The sequence below is a fragment of the Cricetulus griseus genome, chromosome 2 (genome assembly GCF_003668045.3).
Source record: "Cricetulus griseus strain 17A/GY chromosome 2, alternate assembly CriGri-PICRH-1.0, whole genome shotgun sequence".
NCBI classification, from domain to species: domain Eukaryota; kingdom Metazoa; phylum Chordata; class Mammalia; order Rodentia; family Cricetidae; genus Cricetulus; species Cricetulus griseus.
In genome coordinates, this window is record NC_048595.1 from 221,553,585 (window position 1) to 221,575,123 (window position 21,539).

At 37.4% G+C, this 21,539-nt stretch overlaps 1 protein-coding gene and 1 pseudogene across 2 annotated transcripts in view; one reads left to right on the forward strand and one right to left on the reverse strand.

Annotated features, from left to right (window-relative positions):
- Window positions 1-21,539, reverse strand: part of Taf4b (TATA-box binding protein associated factor 4b) — a 115,193-nt gene that overhangs the window by 81,648 nt on the left and 12,006 nt on the right. For both annotated transcript variants that reach the window (XR_004768374.1, XM_027404368.2), the window contains exons 3-9: window positions 20,693-20,800; window positions 16,852-16,992; window positions 16,636-16,758; window positions 14,615-14,704; window positions 9,755-10,354; window positions 2,232-2,352; window positions 1,598-1,706 (exon numbers count right to left, since the gene is read on the reverse strand). Coding sequence is in view for 1 of the 2 variants with exons in the window: in XM_027404368.2 (XP_027260169.1) it covers window positions 1,598-1,706; window positions 2,232-2,352; window positions 9,755-10,354; window positions 14,615-14,704; window positions 16,636-16,758; window positions 16,852-16,992; window positions 20,693-20,800 (1,292 nt within the window). In the remaining variant the exon portion in view is untranslated. The remainder of the gene's footprint in view (window positions 1-1,597; window positions 1,707-2,231; window positions 2,353-9,754; window positions 10,355-14,614; window positions 14,705-16,635; window positions 16,759-16,851; window positions 16,993-20,692; window positions 20,801-21,539) is intronic.
- LOC103162694 lies at window positions 4,372-5,009 on the forward strand (annotated as a pseudogene).

Sequence of the window (21,539 nt, forward strand, 5' to 3'; positions counted from 1 at the left end):
AGCCTTTTGTCAAAACTCACTGATCTGGAAAACACTATTGCATAAATATATCATTGTCTTCCAATATTTCCTCCAAAACCAATATAGAACAATAGCTATAACCTCTGTGTAGCCTGAAGACAAAGAATATCCAAACTACAAACATTTCTAAATGAAAAAGAGAAATACATCTCAAGGTAAAGCCACTCATCTATGATGTCTCATATTTGCCCCACATGCCATGGGCACCTGCCTCCAGTCTTGTGGTAAAAAGCAAAGACCCAGGAAAGAGAAAGTAGAAGTATCCATGGGCATAAGGACAAAATACACTATCAGAAAAAGGCTAATATACTCCAAGTCACAGAATAATTGGAAAGAGACTCTTGGCAAGAGACATGTGAAAGAGTGCCACAATAAAAAGAGAAACCACAATAAAAAGACCCTATATCAGAAAACATCTAGCCCTGAAAAGGTATCTAAGGACTGTGGAATTGGACAAGGGGGTCCTAGAACCAAGGTAGAGGTGTGTGTGTGTGTGTGTGTGTGTGTGTGTGTGTGTGTGTGTGTGTGTGTGTGTGTGTGTGTGGTGTGTGTGTGTGTGTGTGTGTGTATTCTGTTTTTTTTCCTTATATATAGACATCTACAATAAAGTTTATCTGTAAAGTAGGCACAGTAAGGCTAATTAGTAGTAATTATAACAATATACTTTAAAAAGAGTTTAATGTGGTTTTTCTCGGTCCTCAAAATAACCTGTAATCACCCTTTGTATGATAATATGAATGGAAGATACAATGCCTACATTGTGACACAGCCAAGCCTCAACTACCTGAACAAAGGCACTGACTCATTTGATAATTGTGGTGGGTTACCAGTTGACCAAGCAGTAAGTAGCATATCAACTCTGGGTACACCATACAAGGGATGATTCACCTGCTTAACATGATGACACTAGACTTTGTCATGCCATTCGGAATGATACATTAAAAATATATGAATTATTTCTAGAATTTTACATTTAATATTTTCGGAACATTCCTAACTGCCATTACCTGAAACTACAGAAGCAAACTTGGAAATAAAAGAGTAATAATATTCTACTACATGAAGTTCAGGAATAAACAAAAATGATCTCTACATTCGACAAGTCTACGAACAGGGACTAGCAGAAGTAGGGGACAGAGGTAAATGACTTGAATGGTACATGAAGGTAACAATGAACATGCTTAATACCCAAGTCTAGACTACAACTACACAGGTTTTTCAAAACAATTGAAAAAAGCATGTAAGATTTATATCTGCTATTTGTAAAGTATATTCAGTAATTTTTAATTATTCTTAAAGTAAATGGTTATACTGTCTGCATTTATGTCTGTTCACTGCATGAATGCCTGGTGCCCAGAGAGGCCAGAAGAGGCCACTGGACCCATTGAAACTGAAGTTACAGAAGGTTATGAATTGCCATGTGGGTGCTAGGAATCAAACCAGGACTATCTCTTTCAGGATTTTTAAAAGGCATTCTTTCATATGTGTTTATTTACACATTATTCTTTACCATGTTTTCCCCCTAGAACTTTACTTCCCCACATCAGACCAAGTTTTAACTACTGAATTTCTTTACCTGAAGCATGGTGCTCCATTCTCTTTTATTTTATTGTTCGGAATAGAAGATGTTTGAGCTTGAAGCGAGAGTTTATTTCCAGGCAGACTAATTTGCTTTATGATGGAAGCTGTAAAAACAAAACAATAAACAGTAGAATTAAAAAAAAAAAGCAATCATGTCACATTAGGAAAATTCAGTGCATTTTTTTTTAGTAAATATGAAATAATCAGATTATCTTAAGCTACCATAGAACTATGTTTACATTATAATAGGCTAGTGAATGTTACCCTGAATAAGAAATCATCTTATAAATAGCTCTAGATTATGTTTCATGTAGCCTCAAATTGTTTTAGAATTAGCATCATTATAAAAACATCATGCACAAAAAGTGACTGAAAAATATTTTATTTATATTGGTGTATTTTTAACACATTTACTACTAGAATGTCCTATCTAACAATACAATACCTAATAAGCAGTTATTTCAAAATAATATATACCCCTAAAGAGGGTTTCTGTAAATGTAATTGCTATCTTTCAGTCTTTGCTTAAATTCCTCTTCTCTTAATACAGAGGGTGCAAACCCTGTCATGTTCCAGATCCACTGTGACAAAGCTGGAATGACAACATGTACATATAAGAGGAAACTTACTAGTAGGCACTACAGTATTCACTGGCATCTTCGGCCCACATTTCTGAGTGGTCAATGACGACGAATGGGAAATGGTGGTCACTTGATTTGCATTGCCTCCTGAAGGCTGCTGTTGGACTACCTGAAACAATAAGAGTTCATTATAGTCAATCAAGGAACCCCACTTTAGCAATGAATAAGAACTTCCAGTTTTAATTGTTTTTATCTAGCTATATATACCTCTATCTAACACAATAAAAATGCTTACTTCAAATTTATCTCCAGGATGGCCTCTGAGACATGGGAATTCTCCTGCCTCAGCTTTCTAAATGCTAGCTAGGGTTTGGGTGTTTACCACCACATCCAGTTTAACTTGTATGCAGCAAAATTATCTCCTTCAAAACTGAAAAACATTATCACATACATTAAATATTATTTGCTATAGTGGAATTCAAATTTAAGAAAGTAATTATATAGATCTTACTTTTATTTCTTAATTTACCATGGAAAATTTCAAACACATGCAGAAGTATAGAGAACAAAATGAAACCATTTATACCACAATCTAGATTAAACAATGATTACTTCTTGCACAATCATGTTTCACCTATACCTTTTACCCACTTCTCAATTTTAAAGAAAATATAAAAAATTATTGTTTGTTTCTTGCATTTTTCTAGACATAGTTTCTCTGTGTAGCCTTGGCTGTCCTGGAGCTTGCTCTGTAGACCAGGCTAGCCTCAAGCTCAGAGATCTGCTTGCCTCTGCCTCCCAAATGATGAGATTAAAGGCATGAGCCGCTGCCACCAACACCACCACCTTATTTTAGCCATATTTCAAAATATATCTATAAAAGATAAGGGCTTTTATGTACTATTTTTAAATAGTATCATCCCTAAACCCTTCAGAAAGTACTGCTCTCCTGAATAATAGCTACAGAAATACGTAATAGTTGGGGATAAACAGAAATTAAAGTGCTAACAAGAATATTACTTTTAGCTTCAAAGAAAAGACAGAAGCTGGGCATTGGTAGCACACGCCTTTAATCCCAGCCCTGAGGCGGCAGAGGCAGGCAGGTCTCTGTGAGTTCTAGGCCAGCCTGGTCTAAAAAGTGAGTTCCAGGATAGCCTCCAAATAATACAGAGAAACCCTGTCTTGAAAAAAAAAAAAAGAAAAAGAGAAAAAAAAAGTTGTATTTTCACTTCAATGAATAAAAAGTCATCATGTATTTGGGCCAGTGAGATAATTAGAAGTTCTTAAGTTTATCTATGTTTATTATAAAGTGTGATGATCTGCCCAAGAGACATGCTTCTAAGCAAAAATTTACAAAAACAATTTATTCTATGTTATAATTATTTATAATAAAAATCAAGTGTGTACGACTAAAAAAATATAGCAAACAAGGTTTGGTAGTCCATATCTTTAATCTCAGTACTCAGGAGGCAAGAGGATCTCTTCGTTCCTTCCTAGTTTACACAGTTCCAGGTCTCAAAAAAAAAAAAAAAAGTACCAAAAAACACAAAACATTCCAATGTCTCCATAGAGAATAAACAGGATGAAATGATTGCTATCACTGTTTGGTAAAAGAGGTCTCCTAGCAATAGAGGTGTAAGTTGGAGTAACTCATTTGCCATAATTCTTTGTGTTATGTGTTTGTTTTGTTTTTGAGACAGAGTCCTAAAACTAAGTAGCTTAGGTGGGCTTTAAATGTGTGATCCTTCTGCCTCAGCCTCCTGAGAAACTAGAATCACAGATCTGAACCACAAAGTCAGGAGAGAAAAGAACTCTTGAAAAATAATATATATTTCAATTGAGAATTGAGATCTGAGATCATGCATATTCTGAAGTACTATGGCTTAGGCTTAAAGTTCATGAATACACCTTTATGCATTTAGACTGACAATCAAGAATCTCTCCTTTGATGATGTGGTAGACTTTGGGGAGCCCCTTTTGAGGGCCTTACCCTGCCTAGGGAGTGGAGGGGGGATGGCTAGGGGCAGGTGGGATGTTGGGGGAGAGGGAGAAGGGATTGACATCTGAAGCAAGCTTGTTCCTAATTTGAACTAATAAAATAAAATAAATAAAATAAATAAAAAAGAATCTCTCTTTTGACCTAGGAATCTTTGCAGTCTCTTTTGAAGCCCCCTGAACCTCATCATGGTCTCTGTCGTCTACAATATTGAGGATAGTTCTGACCTTGCTTGGCTATGTCAATGCACTGGTGTCCTTGCCCTGCCCATGTGGAAGGTGACAGCCTTCATCGGCAACAGCATCATTGTGGCCCAGATAGTAACAGGAAGAGCTGTGTATGTCCTGTGGTTCAGAGCACTGTCCAGATGCAGTGCAAGGTATATTATGACTTACTACTGGCACTGCCCCAGGACCTACAAGCTGCAAAAGCTCTGTGTCATCACCCTCCTCATTGTCCTGCTCGGCCTTTTGGTGTATCTTGTTGGAGCAAAGTGCATTACATGTGTGGAAGACAAGAATTCCCCTTGACTGGTGCTCATCTCTGGGATTATCTTTGTCATCTCTGTGGTCCTGACCCTCATTCCTGTTTGCTGGATGGCCAACTCCATCATCCAAAATTTCTACAACCCCTTGGTATCTGATGTTCAAAAGCAAGAGCTGGGGGCCTCCCTCTATTTGGGTTGGGCAGCCTCAGGCCTTTTGCTGCTTGGTGGAGGGCTACTGTGCTGTGCCTGGTCCTCTGGAGGATCCTGGGAACCTGACCATTACTACATCTGCCCCCACAGTCTCTTGGGGACTTTCCAAATACCCACCAAGAATTATGTCTAATGCTTATTTGGCAGGAGCGAGTGGTAAGGCTCTACTAGCCAGGGATCCTTAGGATGCTGAGCTTAGCCATTGAGACATGATGGTTAGTAGTTTGGGGGGGGCGGGGGGCGGTTTTTTTGTTTTGCAATACTGGGTATTGAAACCTTGGGTCCCACATATTTGGTAGGCAAGCACTCTATCAATGAGTTGGATGATATCCTGCCCCTAAGGCTGGTTCCATCTGTTTGAGACAGACTCTCATTGTGGAGCTCTGACTGACCCCCAGCTCTAGTTTCCCTGCCTCAACCGAAATCCAGACTTCACATAGCTTTCCTGTTGGCATTTCTCACTTTTAGACTGTACACTGGGAGGGATGACACTTTTAGTTTGTCTTTATTCACTCTGGGCATCTTCTATGGAACCTGTTTTGAGACTGCCTATGAAGGTGAACTTTGTCATCCTCAAGATGGTCTGTCTCCTGCAGCTGCTGCTGGAGACTCATAGGACAGACATACACTTTACTGATCAGACTTTTCTTCCCAGTCCTAGAAGGGCATGTAATAAATTTCTACCCCAAGTCTTCCAATCTTTGGCCTCTGCATCCCATTACCAAAGTTACCATATACTCTCCCCAAAATCAGGTCTCGGCTGTACTGTAGAGCCTCTACACCCCTGTATCTCTAAACTTGCACATTTCCCTGTCCACACAATGTTTTACTACATAAAATATGATTTTGTAATAATAAAAAAGAATCTCTGTATTTCTGATTTTTCTTCTTATAGTTTTGTTTTGCCATCTCCATACAACATTCAGTTTACTTTCCAAAATTATCTGCCTGGAAGGGGATGGATTTTTAATTAACTTTCTCATTCTTGAATTTTGTTTGCAAATCCTATGGATTTTTGTGTAATTTTACTTTTAATTTCATCTGGTAAAATTAATTTTAGAAATTTAAATTTTAAAAATGAACTGACTGAAATTACAATTTTGCTGTTCTGAATTAAATTACTTTTGCTAATTAAAACTGAAATTTAACTTCTGTTCAAATAAGTAAAATAATCTTTACACAAATATCTAAAAGAGAACTTTCAAGCATCAAATGGAGAAACCAGTAGTTAGAGTCCCTGGTAGGTAGAAAAATAGGTAATAAAGATGATGAACTTCTAAGGTGTAAGGCTTCTTCCTCTCCTGTCTGACCTTAGACAGACAAAAGCCTGGCAACTTAAAACAAAGACCTCCAGAGATTCCCTCCCCAGGAGGCCCCATGTGGATGCACTGGCTCAACAAGGTAAAAGCAAGGCAGGACAACTTACACAACAGTTGTTAGCTAATTGGCCATCCTGTGCTTCCACTGACCAACTCTGAAGTCTCTTCAGTGACATAAACCCTCAGCCCTAGAGACTGGATTTTCAGTTCCTGAGTTCCTTCTCTGCTTTGCAGAGAGTCTTTTTCTCTGTGTGTTTGCAGTGTGTGTTTCTTCACCCTCAATAAAAGCCTTTTTCAATTGCTGATTCTGTCTGTTTCTGTTTGTGCTGAGTTTTCTCTGCTGCTACCTGCTTCACTGGAAACTTTTCCTGCTCTTCACATCCTTAGCTGCCAGATCAAAACCGCCAGATGTTAATAAAATTTACCTGATTGTTTCTATACATAATAAGTTTAGTATTCTTTGAGTGTATAGTTACTATAGGAAAAATGATGGAGAGCCAGTAAGATTAGTCTTTATAAGAACTGAATTCTTACAAAAATCCCCAAAACTACCAAGCAGGTTCTCCTATCAACTATTTGAGTACAAAATAAAAAGCTTACACCTAAAAGAAACTGAACAATTTTAGTTCATAGAACCCCTGAATATAATATACAATAATCAACAAGGAAAAAAGATAGCATGTGAAGAAAAGAGAATATGCAGTAATAAACCTATTTTTTTTAAAGTGGTGGTAAGTAAAATGTAGAATCTCATAAGATAATATGAATTGAAACCATGTAATAGTAGTTTGGAATAATTCTTACAACTTGGAGCATAGTTAGAGATCTTATGCAAACGACTAAATGTATAAAATTCTCCAGAATTATTCTAACCAAAAATAAATATTAAGAAAGTCTTAAGCTCATGAATAAGTTTTAAAAGGATTATCATAGTATGAATATAGACACGGTCATTGATTGACTGACTGCAAAACAAAGTGTATTGAGATTTGGTTATTTTGGCAAAGAGAAGGTAAAGGAGATAAAGCTTTTGGTTAGCAGTATTGTTGGATGTCTAACCAATGGCCACATTTATGTATCAGGAGACCAAAAAGATATAACATCTTATGATGCAAAAGATGCTATTTATGTTGTTTACTAAAGAAAAGTAGTATTGAGGTGAGGCTCATCTCAGAAAGGGCCTACTATAAACAGATAGTCTCTTCCTTAAAAACAGACTGGAAAGTAGATTAGCAGGTCTGAACAAAAACGAATGTTTCATACCTTAGTTTAAGTTCAGGTACCCAGTGAAATCCTGCCACAGTTTATACATTTCTCTACTTGAAATTCAAACATAGTGTTAAGACATAAGGTGAGAGTTCTCTAAATGACTATTACCTCAACTATTTAACAGTTAAATTGTGCTTCAATTCCAGCCAACTGCTATGCCTGAAGCTGCCTTAGAGGACAATCATGTGTAGATGCAGCCTCTACCTCTTCATACAAGTATGGCTAGAAAGCACACACAGAACAGAGTGAACTAAATCAAAGAGATCCAAAACAGCATATCTAACACAAAAGTTTACAAAAGCCATAATCAAAAACCAACAACAACAAAAAAGCAGTCTGTGGTAAGAGCTTACTTAGAAAAGTGATTGCAAATTAATTCACCATGTAGTAGCTACCATGGGTTAACAATACTTTTATAGTCTTCTGATATAATGTGTGCTGGTGGCACACTCCTTTAATCTGATCAATTGGAAGGCAGAGGTAGGCAGATCTGACATTCCTTGGTCTACAAGATGGGTTCAAGCCAGGGCTATACAGAGAAACCCCATCTAGATAGATAGATAGATAGATAGATAGATAGATAGATAGATAGATAGATAGATAGATAGACAGTTTTTTCCTTAGTGAAGTAGAAAATTCTAAACAATAATCAAGTTAACAGCTAAAATTTTCTTCTTTTACCAATGAATCTATTCAACATACCAAGAATAAAAAAAATGCACTCCTGTCTTATTCCCTTCACTTTCTCCCTGACTCCTTAGCATTTTTTTTTTTAAATCAAAACTCCAAATAAGAGCCACACCTAATGAACAGCACAGGCCTATACTAGTTACTTAGTAGGATGAGAGGAGGATTGCAAGTTCAAAGTCAGCATGGCAACTGAGGGAGACCCTAGGACTTTTGATGTTTTTGTTTCTCTGCTGTCCTGGAACTTACTTTGTGCCTAGAAATCACTTAATCCACCTGCTTCTGTCTCCCAAGTGCTGGGATTAAAGGCATGTGCACCACACCTGCACCACTACTGCCTGGCTGGTTTTACAGCAAAAAGGTAGTGGAAGGACTGGTTCAATGGATAGTGCTCCCAGTGTCCACATCAAAGCTGGGAACGGTAGAGCATGTCTGTAGGTCCAATACTTGGGGCAGAAATAGGAGAATTCAACTGTGTGAAGGAGATGGAGAGTTAGCTCAGTGTTAGAGTGTTTTTTGTTCTTCCAGAGGACACAAGTTCATTTGCAGCATCCACACTAAGAGGCTCACAACTCTGTGTAATTACAAATCCCACTTTTGGCCTCTTAAGGCACCAGAAAACAGGTGGTATATATTCACTCAGATGTACATATGCAGAAATAAATACAAGGTGGACTGAAATCCAGAATAAATCCAATGTCACCCTCTGCTTTCCAAGAGAGACAGAGACAGAGAGTGCAAACACAACAAAAAGCTGGAGTTACAGCTGAATGAAAGAACACTTGACCAGAATATACAAGGCCCTAGTTTCAATTTTCAGTACTAAAATAAGGTCATCATAATAATCACCTATGTAATAGCTCCCAAAAATATTTAGACTTAATGTAATATTGAAGCAATAACACAAAACAAAGAGACTTCTATCAAATAACTAGACTAGACACTTAAATAATTACAGTAATGTAATCCCAACACTTAGGAATTAGAGGGAAGAGGATTTGAGTCCCACATATACATGCATGCAAGCAAAACACACATATGAAACAAAGCAAATAAATGTTAAAAACAATTATTTTTAAAGATTAATACTGGAACAATAAGTATTATATCAATGCTCCACATGTGGCTATGTTAATATAAAAACAATCCTTTTCATTAGGAGATACACAGTCATTTGAGGGCACAATTATGTATTATCAGGATTGAGTCTTTAAAGCCAACTTAGCAATAAGTTTTAAAAGGGCCAGTGATATAGCTCAGTGGTAGAATTTTTGCCTAGAATGCTTAAGGTATTTTTGCACTATCTCTGGCACAGAAAAAGAAGGAAGGGAAGGAATGAAGAAAGAAGAGAGGGAAGGGAGTAGGAAGGACAAATAAACAGACTTTTGAAGTACAAAATCACAACTTCCACCAGCTCCTCTCAAATGTTCAATAAACACTGTGTGTGAGCTTCTCTGAACAACTATAAAAAGGAAAACCAAACAAGTGAGTCTAAAAGAATCTCAACTAGTCAAATTTGGGAAGTATATAAAGTCTCATCAATATCCTGAATGTGTAAAGTTTTCTGAGTAAGTAGCTGAGGGAGAAATGAAATGGTACTCACTAGTTGCTTGACTTGGACGGCCTGTGGAATGCCAGGTGACTGTGGAAGGAGGGGGCCTGGCTGTGCAAGTTTGATCTGGACTGGAGTGCCAATGACGGGTTTATCAGGTTTGGTCCCAGGAGAGGTAATGGCAGGCTTCACAGATGGAAGACAAACAGGTGCAGCTGAAGTTTCTCCAAAAGTTACTGATGGCAAGGCCAGTGTAACTGCTGCCCCAGACACAACTGGCTTCTCAGGATGAATGGATACTGCTGTCACTGTATTTGGTACTGATGTTGTAAGAGGTTTTGAAGTCTGGAGCAAAACAGTTGCAGGTGTTGTACCTCCTGTTACAGCAGCTGGGGCCACAGAATGCAGTGTCACAACTCCGGTGTTTGTTCCTCCTGGACCAGAAAGTGGATTCAGGGTCTGAACAGACAGTGTTCTGGGTGCTGTTGCTCCAGAGACAAGGACTGGGGAAACGGTACTTGTCACCACAGGAGAAGTTGTTGCTGTTGTGGTACAAGAGGCAATGACCACCTCACCAGAGATTTCCTGAACACAGTTCTCAATGAAGCTCTGGGAATTAGGGAGAAGCTGTCTTAAGGTAACCACACTCTTCTAGAAACAGTAAAGAAGATAAAGGTAACAAAATAAGCTAAAAGTAAAGCAAAGTTTGTATTTAGCAACATAAAGTATATCAAGTGTTTCATCTGTTTTGTTTTCTATCATTTTGTTTTCTATCAGTATATGGATACAATAAATTTAAAGGCCAAAGTGCTTTCTCAGTGAGAAAATATTAATATAAATGAGAAAATATTAAATTTATTTTGGATATGTCAATGATCAACTTGATAAAATAACTCATCTCTCTACTCATCTAAGTCCATAAAAAGATTATTGATTATTATAACACAGAAGGATCTAGGTCATTTTAATAGCTTTTAAAGATTGGATGTAAAGCCTTTACATGAAAATAAAACACAAAATGAAAAATGATTTAATAAGTTTCAACTGGAAATGTAAAAGGAATTTCTCAGAAAAACCTAATTGAAAACAAATGTTAATGAGAGTTAAACAGACAATATAAGTGCATATTTAATAATTTCTTAGCCATGACCAAGATTAAGCTGAAATGCCAAATCTGTCCTCTCTATGTAGCATTTAAGCCCCAAGCTCTCTTCAGTGATGCCAGGAGACATCAAGTTTTTTTTTTTTGTTTGTTTGTTTGTTTGTTTTTTAAAAAAAGGAGAATTCATAGGTCCTTAGAAAGCAGATACATCCAGGTGTGGTGGTGCACGCCTTTAATCCCAGCACTCTGGAGGCAGAGGCAGGAGGATATCAATCTGAGTTCAAGTCCAGCCTGGTTTACAGAGTGAATTCTAGCACAACCAGGACTACACAGAGAAACCCTGTCTCAAAATAAGTAAGGGAAGTAAGGGAAGGAAGGAGGGAAAAAGGAAGGATGTCTTTAATTCCAGTACTTGGGAGACAGAAGCAGGCAAATCTCTGTGAGTTCCTCTACAGAGGTAGTTCTAGAACAGGCAAGGCTACACAAAACAACACTGTCTCGAAAAAAGGGAGTGGGGGGTGGGAAGAGGTTTTAGTGGGGAAAAGGATGGGAAGGGATAATAAAAAAAAAAAAAACAGTAGAAAGTATGGGATACATCTTTCAACCTGTTAGCCAAGGTTGCCCCAGAGACCCCTAAAGCAATATAGGCTATTTCCACTTGGTAAGACCCTACTATGGAAGATACCACACACTTTGGCCAGAGGACATGGAGAAACGAAGTTGGTACTTGATCAGGAAGATACCTCATTACTGATTAGCTTTCACAATACTGTGCATGCTGCTGGGGGTAATTCATCAACAGTCTTAGCTAGAGAATCCAGTGAATTACATTAACAAGTGGCTTGGCAAAAAGGCACTCATGGGTGCAATATTGGCAAGAATATTATAGAGATACACATGCCTGGTACTATAAACCTAACCAGGAACCAATGGCTCATATGCCCCAGGAGTGATCCTACTACTATTATTCAGCTAAATGAACATAGTATCAAAACTTTCTCTAAATTTTTACCTCTAAACTACAGATTAGTGCAGCTCTCAGACCTCATCAGAAAAGTTTCTTTGTGCAGTGGGTAGCAATTAGCACAGAAACTCAAAACTGTTCAAAGTGAAGAGACTCAGTCACAAATGAGACATCTATATAACAATCTTTCCCCTCAAGGCTCAGGGGACATCTCAGAGAATGAGCAGAAAGATAAGGACCAGATCAGGAGGACTGAACTGAAATAGAGTCCTCTGGACATGACAGGACTACTTCACTCATGAGCACATAACAGCTCTGGCCGCCTGCACAAGACCATCAACACCCTGTCATAAAATAAGAGAAAGTTCACAAGCCCCCACCTCCGAGGAATTATTGATAGCTGATGGTTTCTGGGGGAGAGAAAGTCAGTTTTCCTTAGGAGCGTGGCCCCTGATGGGTTGGCCTCACAACAGAGAATGTGGGTGGCACAAACTGAACTCACTGGGTTTTATAAAAAAAGAAAACAAACAAACAAAAACATGAACTTAGGAGGAGTGGCAAATAGGGACTATTAAATGGACAGAGTATCAAACTGGATGGGAAAGACATGGTGATTATGATCAAAGCATATAGTATGCATTTATGAAATTCTCAAAACAAAACCTTATTTAAAGAAAATGATCTGCACAAAATTTGTCCCTTCAACATTCTATAGTGGAAGATTAAGGGCACACAAGCCCCCACCACTCCCTGGGGACTTACTTGTAGTTAATGGTTGATGGTAGATGACCCAGGTTTGGTTACCAGCACCTACATGGCAACTCACAACCATCCATAACTACATAGGGGATCTAACACCTTCTGACCTCCTGGGACAAGAGACATATGCATGTACATGCATGCAGGTAAAACACTCAAAAATATAAATTAACAAATCCTGGGAAAACAAAATGGCAATTTAAATGGTTTTTGTTCTCTCTAAAACAGAAAATACTATTTGGTGTCTATTCTCAAAAGGTCATACGACAATCAAGTGCAAACAATACACATTATGTCTTTTGCTATGGTTGACATATATCTTCAGTACTTCTCAAAGGTTGTGTGTTAGAGGACTGGACCCCAGCTTGGCACCATGAAAAAGTACTAGTAGAAGTTTTTAAGAAATGGGGCCCAGGGTAAGTCTTCATCTTAAGGGGATTGGGGCATGGTGGTATTCACAGGACTGCAGGACTCTAGTTTCTTTCTCTTTCACTTCCAGGCCATGTGATGAGCAGTCTGATTTTTATCACATGCTGCTGTCATAATATGTTGTCACACAACTAAAACCATAGGCAATTACAAAATATAAACTCTAAAAAACTGTGTGTCAAAATATGCCTTTCTCTTAAAAAGTTTAGCACCTCAACATTTATTGTTAACAATTGAAAACTGACATCATGTGTCACACAGCAGATAGTCACCAATTTTTCTTCTCCCTTACAGTCCATACAATAGGGGCAAAGCATCAATGGACAAAGAAAAATATCACTGCTATGAACAGCACCTACAACTAAAAAACATTAGGAATGAAGGGGCCTTAGAGGTAATGCCTCTACTGTCTCAATAAGTAGTAGGTTAGGGCATCCAGACAACGTCCATGGGTGATTTTACAAACAGAACTTCACATTCTAGAAAAATCTGTCCAACCCTAGCTATGGCTCTTGATGTACAAAGACCAAATATTTCACTTTATTTAAATGTAATACTAGTTACTGTGCTAATCTTTCAACTTGTCCTACCCTAAGACAAATCTCTGGCTAATACTTTCTCAGTTTCTTGGTCCTTTTATCATGATATATTAAAAATTATAATCATAACTAATTTGGCACTAGTGAAATAGTTAAGTTATAACCACATTAAATTTGGCTCTACACTTATATAATAAAAATACATTGTCACACATCTAAAAAAAATTTGGCTCTAATAAACCATGTTTGGTTATTATTTTAATATGGATCACAAAGACCTCACCCCACCCCCACAAGTCAGGCATGTTGGCTTACATCTACAATCCCAGCCCTTACGAGGTGGAGGCAGAATTATAAGAAACTCAAGATACTCTTCAGTTACATGTTAAGCAGGAGCTAGCCTTGAAAACATAAAACCCTGTCTCAAAAAAAAAAAAAAAAAAAAAACCTAAGAAGAGTAGGGAGATGATTCAGAATTTAAAAGTACCTAATTATCTGAGTTTGAATCCCCAGCACCCATGTAAATATCCTGAAATCCTAGCACTCTGGACACAGAGACAATAAATTCCTGAAGCAAACTGGCTAATAATAAAATTACTCACATCCATGAGCTATGTTCTCAATAAGATAGAGAGCAATTTAGGGAGATGCCCTACTTCAACACACACACACACATACACACCAAAAAATCTTTGAATATACTCCAATTCAAACATTATACAATATCAAGTCATCAAGTTACATTCATGAGTAAGATGTTACTCCTCTTGGGGAGAACCAGTGGGATGGCTCAGTGGTAAACGCGTTTGCCACCAAACCTGGCAACCAGAGTTCTATGTCATGAATCTCCATGGGAAAGAAGAAAACCTATTCATTCAAGTTGCCCTCTGACCTCCACACATGTGGAGTAACTAAATGCATGTGAATTTCTCTTAAGTTACTTAATGCCTGTTTTTCTAAACTGCTCAAATCAATACTATGAATGTTGTCTTACACTTGACAAAAGTGCTTTCATTCACCATTAGTATCTTCTCACTGATTTCCAGTCACATTAAAACATTCAGATTTTAAATTAATTTAACCCAAATAATTTCTTCTCCAAAGAAATACACCCCTACCTTAAGAAAAGGTACAAGGTGTGGCTGAGGTGCACACTTGAGTTCAGTATATAATTTCCTAGTAAATTCTTCTGCTTCAATTTCTGCATCCTAAGAAATGGGAGAAAGATGACACTTTTAGGTCTACAGTTTTTTATTTAATTATTTATTTTACTCCTGACCACAGCCTCCCCAGTCTACGAATATTTTAAGAAACAAAACTAGGTACAGCGGTGAATGCTTGTGAGGCAAGCTACTCGGGATGTTGACACAGGAAAATCACTTTATCGAGGAGTCGAAGGCCAGCATAGACAGCAGTGAGCCAGTCTCTTAAAAATTAAATGAGGCAAAGTACTTAATACATGATTTTAGACAAGTTTCTTCATAAGTGGTAAATTACAACTTTAGAAGGCCTTTTTATTTCATGTCACCAGAGAACTAAATGAATAAGCAGACATGTCCAATCAGAGAATACAGTAAAAACAGTATTCTTTTCATGAAGGAAAATATTCCAATATGCAAAGAATCACAATTCTGGACAATTTATAACTTTCTCTTAACTTGATAGCGTCTTAGAATTTAAAGCTTTTCTTAAAAGACTCCTCTGTGGGTGGCTTGGCAGTGGAGGTGCATGTCTTTAATCCCAGCACTTGGGAGGCAGAGGCTGGCAGATCTCTGTGAGTTCAAGGCCAGCCTGGTCTACAAAGTAAGCTCAGGACAGCCATGACTGCTACACAGAAAAACCATGTCTCAAAAATCAAACAAAACTAAACTAAAACAAAGAATACTTATGTAACAGAGAGGTGGCTATGGTTAAGAGCTCATTGTGTTTAACAAAGACCTGAGTTTGGATTCCAACATCAACATAACAATCATATATAATCTCCCAAGCCCTTGTAACCCCAATGCTACCAGGGCAGTGACCAGATTACTAGGGGCATGTTTGCTGCCAGTCTAGCAAAAAAGCCATGAACTCCAGGTTCAGTGAGAGACCCTTCTTCAAACAAATGAAGCAAAGTGATATAGGATACCTGATACACTCTTCTGGCCTCTGTGTACAGCAGGTACATACACATTTATACACACTACAGTCACACACAAGATAGAAGGTGGGTAGGTAGACAGAGACATAGATTTATAGCTATATACAGATGTACACATGTAAACGTTGGGTGAAATTAAGAATCAATTACCTTAATACATTAAATATATGGAAACTTTTAGAAGAGCTGAATAATTCTAAGAATCAACATTTTGTCTTAAACAATACATGCATGCTGTTACAGAAATTATACATCAGTAAAAAGATTCATTCACAGTGTAACAATTAACTAATAGACTAAACAATATCCAAGCAGTTCTAGAGAAGGCTACTAAAATGCTCAATATTCTAACTACCTCTCTTCAAGAAGACAGTAATTCTCTAACAACAAATTCTCCAAGAACCCATCACAAAATAGAGTAAGAAAAGAATATCCAGCTGCTTTCTATTAAGTACAGCATCAAATTTACAAAATGCAAATCAATGTCATTTCCCACTGTTTGTTAATTTGTAAATCATAATTTTTCTTTAAATATCACATATGTTAACATTCAATGGTTTTGTTACTCTTAATTGAATAAATATCGTTAATACTTAGTTTTAATTCCAGGGACAAAAACTAAAATCTTGAGAGCGTATTTATTTTTAAGAATATTAAGGTATTCTATACCAAAATTTTGAGAACTACTGTCTGTTGGTCTGAGATCTAAAACTAAAAAGGATATTTGATGAGTTGCTATCTGTCCACAAAATATACATTAAAAATTGCCCTAAAAATATGTTCATATTATCATGTTTATCTTAGACATGATAAAATTATCACACTAAAGATTTACTTTTTATATGTTGTGATTTTCTAACTGTAGTGATTACAAAGCTCTAATGAAGCAAAAGGCTTTAGAAAGTTTATTTAAAACAAATATATGAAACATCATTTCCCATTTGAAATATGTCCTATGGACTCTCATAAAGCTTGCAAAATTACACAATCCTAACTTACCAAAAGTTGTTCCACCAGCTTCTTCACATTCTGTCCCATTTCTGGGGACTGTGATCCACTACATGCTAGTTTTATTAACATTGAAAGGAAGTTTTTGCATTTTTTCACATTTTCCAGCACTATCTGATATAGAAAAATAATCACAAATGTTAGCACACAGGAAAGAGTATATAGCAAAACCAAAAAACTATATACAAGATGCAGGTGAAAGTTTACCGGAGAAAGACTAGTCTGAGCAGCTACTGTGGTCTCTGCTTTGAGATTGGAGTCATTTGAGGGAGTAGATAATGCTCCCAAACTTGATGGCTTCAGGATAGTTACAGTATTCACTGGCTTGACAGGAGGTACAGCCACAGACTGAAAGTAAGTCAACACAAAGTTAATTGTGTATTGCTAATGATACAGTAGTGGGAACTTCACTTTACACTGAAAAGACTACAAATGAATTTTGACATCTCTGCTTTCAAGTGGTACACTTAAAAATCTAAGGCACTTTATCAGAACTCTGAACTAGAGTAGATCTTCATTTCACTCCCAGATACCATTCTACTCTTCATTGTCATTTACTACAGTATTAGTTACCAGCAAGTTACTTAAGTTTATAATCCTGATACCCATCCCCAAAAGCAAAATTAAGAATAAAATTTACTGTCCCTAGGGTGGTCTGTGAAAAACAGTGTCACACAAAAAAGTCCTTAAAATGTTAATTAAAATATATTATTAATGGAGCTGGGAAGATGGTTGAATGTAAACATAAGGTATTAAGTTCTGATCATCAGCACCCACATAAAAGCTGGGCATGGTGTTCTACTCCAGTAATTCCAGTGTTTGTAGGGTGGAGACAGGTAAATCTCAGGGTGGAGTACTCCTCACTGGACAACCTCTACAGGCCAAATGACAAGTTCCAGGTTCATTAAGAAATCCTGTCTAAAATAAGCTAAGAGCAATTGAAGAAAACTTTATTCAACACACATGCATACACAGGACATACACAAGACAACACATACATGCACACCCACAAGTACACACACATAAACATTTGCACTTTTCTAAAAATGTATTTGTATAGCAAATCTTCATACTTTTATGCACTTTCCACTTGTTTACTAGATCATGCTACATTTCAAAATCACTTTCTGTACCTGTCTGAAAGAGCAATTACATTAGCCTTGTTCATATTCAATTAGAAATACTAAGTCTAGCTGGGCAGCCATGGTCCATGCCTTTAATCCCAGCATTTGGGAGGCAAAGGCAGAGGCAGGCAGAGCTCTGTGAGTTTGAGGGCAAGTTCCAAGACAGCCAGAGCTGTTATACAAAGAAACCCTATCTTGAAAAACCAAAAGGGAGAAATGATGAAATACTAATCCTAAATTAGATCATTTAGACAATTATGTTCTTTTTTAAAAAAATTTATTTATTTATTATGTATACAACATTCTGCTTCCATGTATATCTGCACACCAGAAGAGGGCACCAGATCTTATAACAGATGATTGTGAACCACTATGTGGTTGCTGGAATTGAACTCAGGACCTCTGGAAGAGCAGCCGGTGCTCTTAACCTCTGAGCAATCTCTCCAGCCCCCACAATTATGTTCTTAACAATAGGCCTTATTATATCTTCATCATTAAGCATAAACACTGAACACAAGGTTTCAAAGTAGTTTTTTTGTGTCATACCAACAATAAGACATGTTTAACAAGTCATTTTAAACAAACACTGACACCTGTTAGTAAAAAAAATACATACTTTCTAGAAAGAATTTACAGTCAGGCCTACTCAGTACTCAGTTTAAGAATAGTTTCCAGAGTTAAGACTAAAATCCCCATTCTTTTGACATAGAAATCAGGCCGGTTTCTTCTCTAACCTATTGTCACATATATAGAGTATTCTAATTAACAAGGATGAAATGAGGTGGTTAATAGATTGCAAGATATGTAAGATACTTATGAAGTCTAAAGAACACTAAGTACTCAATAATAGATAGCCATTGTTTTTAAAAGCACTCACTGTTTTAAATCAGATTTGCTGCTTGTGACCTCAATTAGTAGAAAAGAAGGCATGTAAAAAGAGTATGATCAAAAAAACTTCAGAACACCAACAGAGGGACGGATCTATCAGTACAGTATTCTATCTAGGTAAGCACCAGGAAGATGCATCCTCTTCATGACAGGAGGAAACATGACACTGTTCTCCAGACCAAGGAACCCACTAGTGGCTCACATATAGCATTAGTCAGAAGTTGCCAACATAGCGGAGTAGTAGAACAGATTATAGCAGGCACAGATAAACTGGGCCAATATAGGGATGGGAATCTATCCTACAAGAGTAAGAGTGATCACTAAGTCAAAACATTCTACATGGTACTTTGTCCCCCCAGGGTAGAACAAAGACATGGATCAAGAAACTTAGGAGCACATGTGTGAATAGACCCTTACTCAGTCCTAATAACTACTGGGAGACTCTGTGCTTTCCATTTCTGCTCATGGGGACACAGCTTCCATAGGAAACCAGACACTACAACTGTAATACTTCCTAGTATTTCAGGTGCCTACGTACTTCAGGGACCAGCAGGAAAGACGAGTCTGAACCTGAGAGGGATAATTAACTCTAATCATCTGAAAAGATGTAGAGTTGCTATCACATAATAGAGGACACTATAGTTTAAATATCCTTTGCAAAACTCATGCTAAAATATAATTTTGAGCATACTGGTATCAAGAATGAGGCCTTAAGCCTGGCTTTGGTAGCGCACACCTTTAATCCCAGCACTTAGGAGGCAGAGGCAGGCCGATCTCTGTGAGTTCAAGGCCAGCCTGGTCTCCAGAGCGAGTGCCAGGATAGGCTCCAAAGCTACACAGAGAAACCCTGTCTCAAAAAAAAAAAAAAAGAAAAGAAAAGAAAAGAAAAAGAAAGAAAAAAGAGATGAGGCCTTTAAAAAGTGATCAGGATATGAGTACTTTTTAATTGTAAATGGGTTAAAGCTGCTATTAAAGGAGTGGGGATTCATTCCTAGAAGAAGCATCCTAATAAAAAGGTAAGTTCAGCTCCTAGTATTCCCCTCTTCTGTGTTACCTCTCCTCTTCCTGGGACAATATGCTCTCTTGGATAAAGGATATCTCTGCCATAGGATAAGGCTCTCCCCAGATAATGACACCATGATCTTAGACTTCCCATCTTCAGAATTATGAATCAAGCAAACTTCTATTCATCATAAATTACTCAATCTGTGCTATTCTGTTATGAGTGAAGAAAAACAGAAAACCCACACTAGTACAGGAACATATCCACCAAGGGATCCACAGAGATCTAAGAGAAAAATCTGATTATACTAGTAGGTGATTCCCAAGACCAGCATAGCCAGTAGGCAAGAGTGAGGGTAATATAAGGTGGACAGAGGAGAACTGACATGATTTAGTGTAGGCTGCAGAAGTAAGGCTACATAGTCTATCCTTTTAACCTCTTTGTTTCCAAAAAAGTCCACTAGCATCCCAGGACAGTTGTCTATAACATGTACAAGTATATATACAAGTGACGTAAGATATGTCAATGAATCATTGCAAGGAGAGACTTGTACGGTCTTGGCTGCTACAATTTTATTGGTAGTCATCCATTTTCTCTACTGCAAAGAAAAGACTCAGGAGAGTGCAGTAAAGCCCAGCAGAACATGTTGACTCACAGTGGGATAACACTAACAAGGTACATTCTCTATTAGTTTGGCTGAAACTTTAACACTCCTGTATCTAGCCTAAACATGCTCTCCTTCTCTTTACAAGTATTGATTCCTAAATAGTAACTTATCCATCATATTCTATTTTAGTACCTCCTTCTGGAGACTGTAACACATGGTTTTTATATTACTTGAATGCATTTATGCAATTGATGTCTAACAATAGATCACCTTTTCTTGTTTCTACATCTTCAATGGTTCACAGTCTGATAAACTGCACCATATATTATATGCCTTCAATGTCAGATAGACAAATATCTGGCAAGAAATAACTGCATAATAGTGAGAAAACAGCTAGTGCGCGCACATAACACACACACCACTTACTTGTCCTGAAGAAGCACTGGAGGCAGTGGTTGCCACAGTAGTCCCTATCTGTGTCAAATTATTAACAGGAGCCACTGGTACTTTCTTCATTAATTGTGAGCTAGAATTCTTGGGGAAAAAGGACAAAAAAAAAAAACAAAGTTATTGATACTAGTCATTTGTGGTTTTTTTATTTTTTATTTTGTTTTATTGAGAAAGGGTCTCACTATGCAGCCATGGCTAGCCTAGACCTCAATACATAAACCAGAATAGAATGGAACTCACAGAGCTCTATCTGCCTCTGCCTCAAGGCACCTGCTAACACACCCAGTCAATATTAATCATTTTATATTTTTGGTTGTGAGCCTAGCCTTTAACAGCTGAGCCATCTCTCCAGCCCATAATCATTTTAAATCAGTCAGTATTGTGAACAAAATGAAAAGACTTTAGCAAATATATAGCATGTATGCACCCACACTCATACATACAAAACATACACACAATAAGAAAATAAAATTTTAAGCTTAATTTGTTATATAGAAAACATACACATTCTTATTTAATATTTAATTATAAACAAAAATCTGTTTTTTGTTTATAGCTAAACCAAATTAGAAGGAAAATTACTGACAGAAAATAAAACTAATTGAGCAACTAGTATCAAAATTGGAAGTAGGATCACCAAGATAGCACAAAAGGTAAAAGAGCTTGATGACCTGAGTTTAATCCTGGTAGGAGAGAAGTGACTTCTGAAAGTTGTCCTCTGACCTCTACAAGTGCAGCCATGGCATGCATAGTATCCCCTACTTTCTCTCTCTCTCTCTCTCTCTCTCTCTCTCTCTCTCTCTCTCTCTCTCTCTCCCTCCCC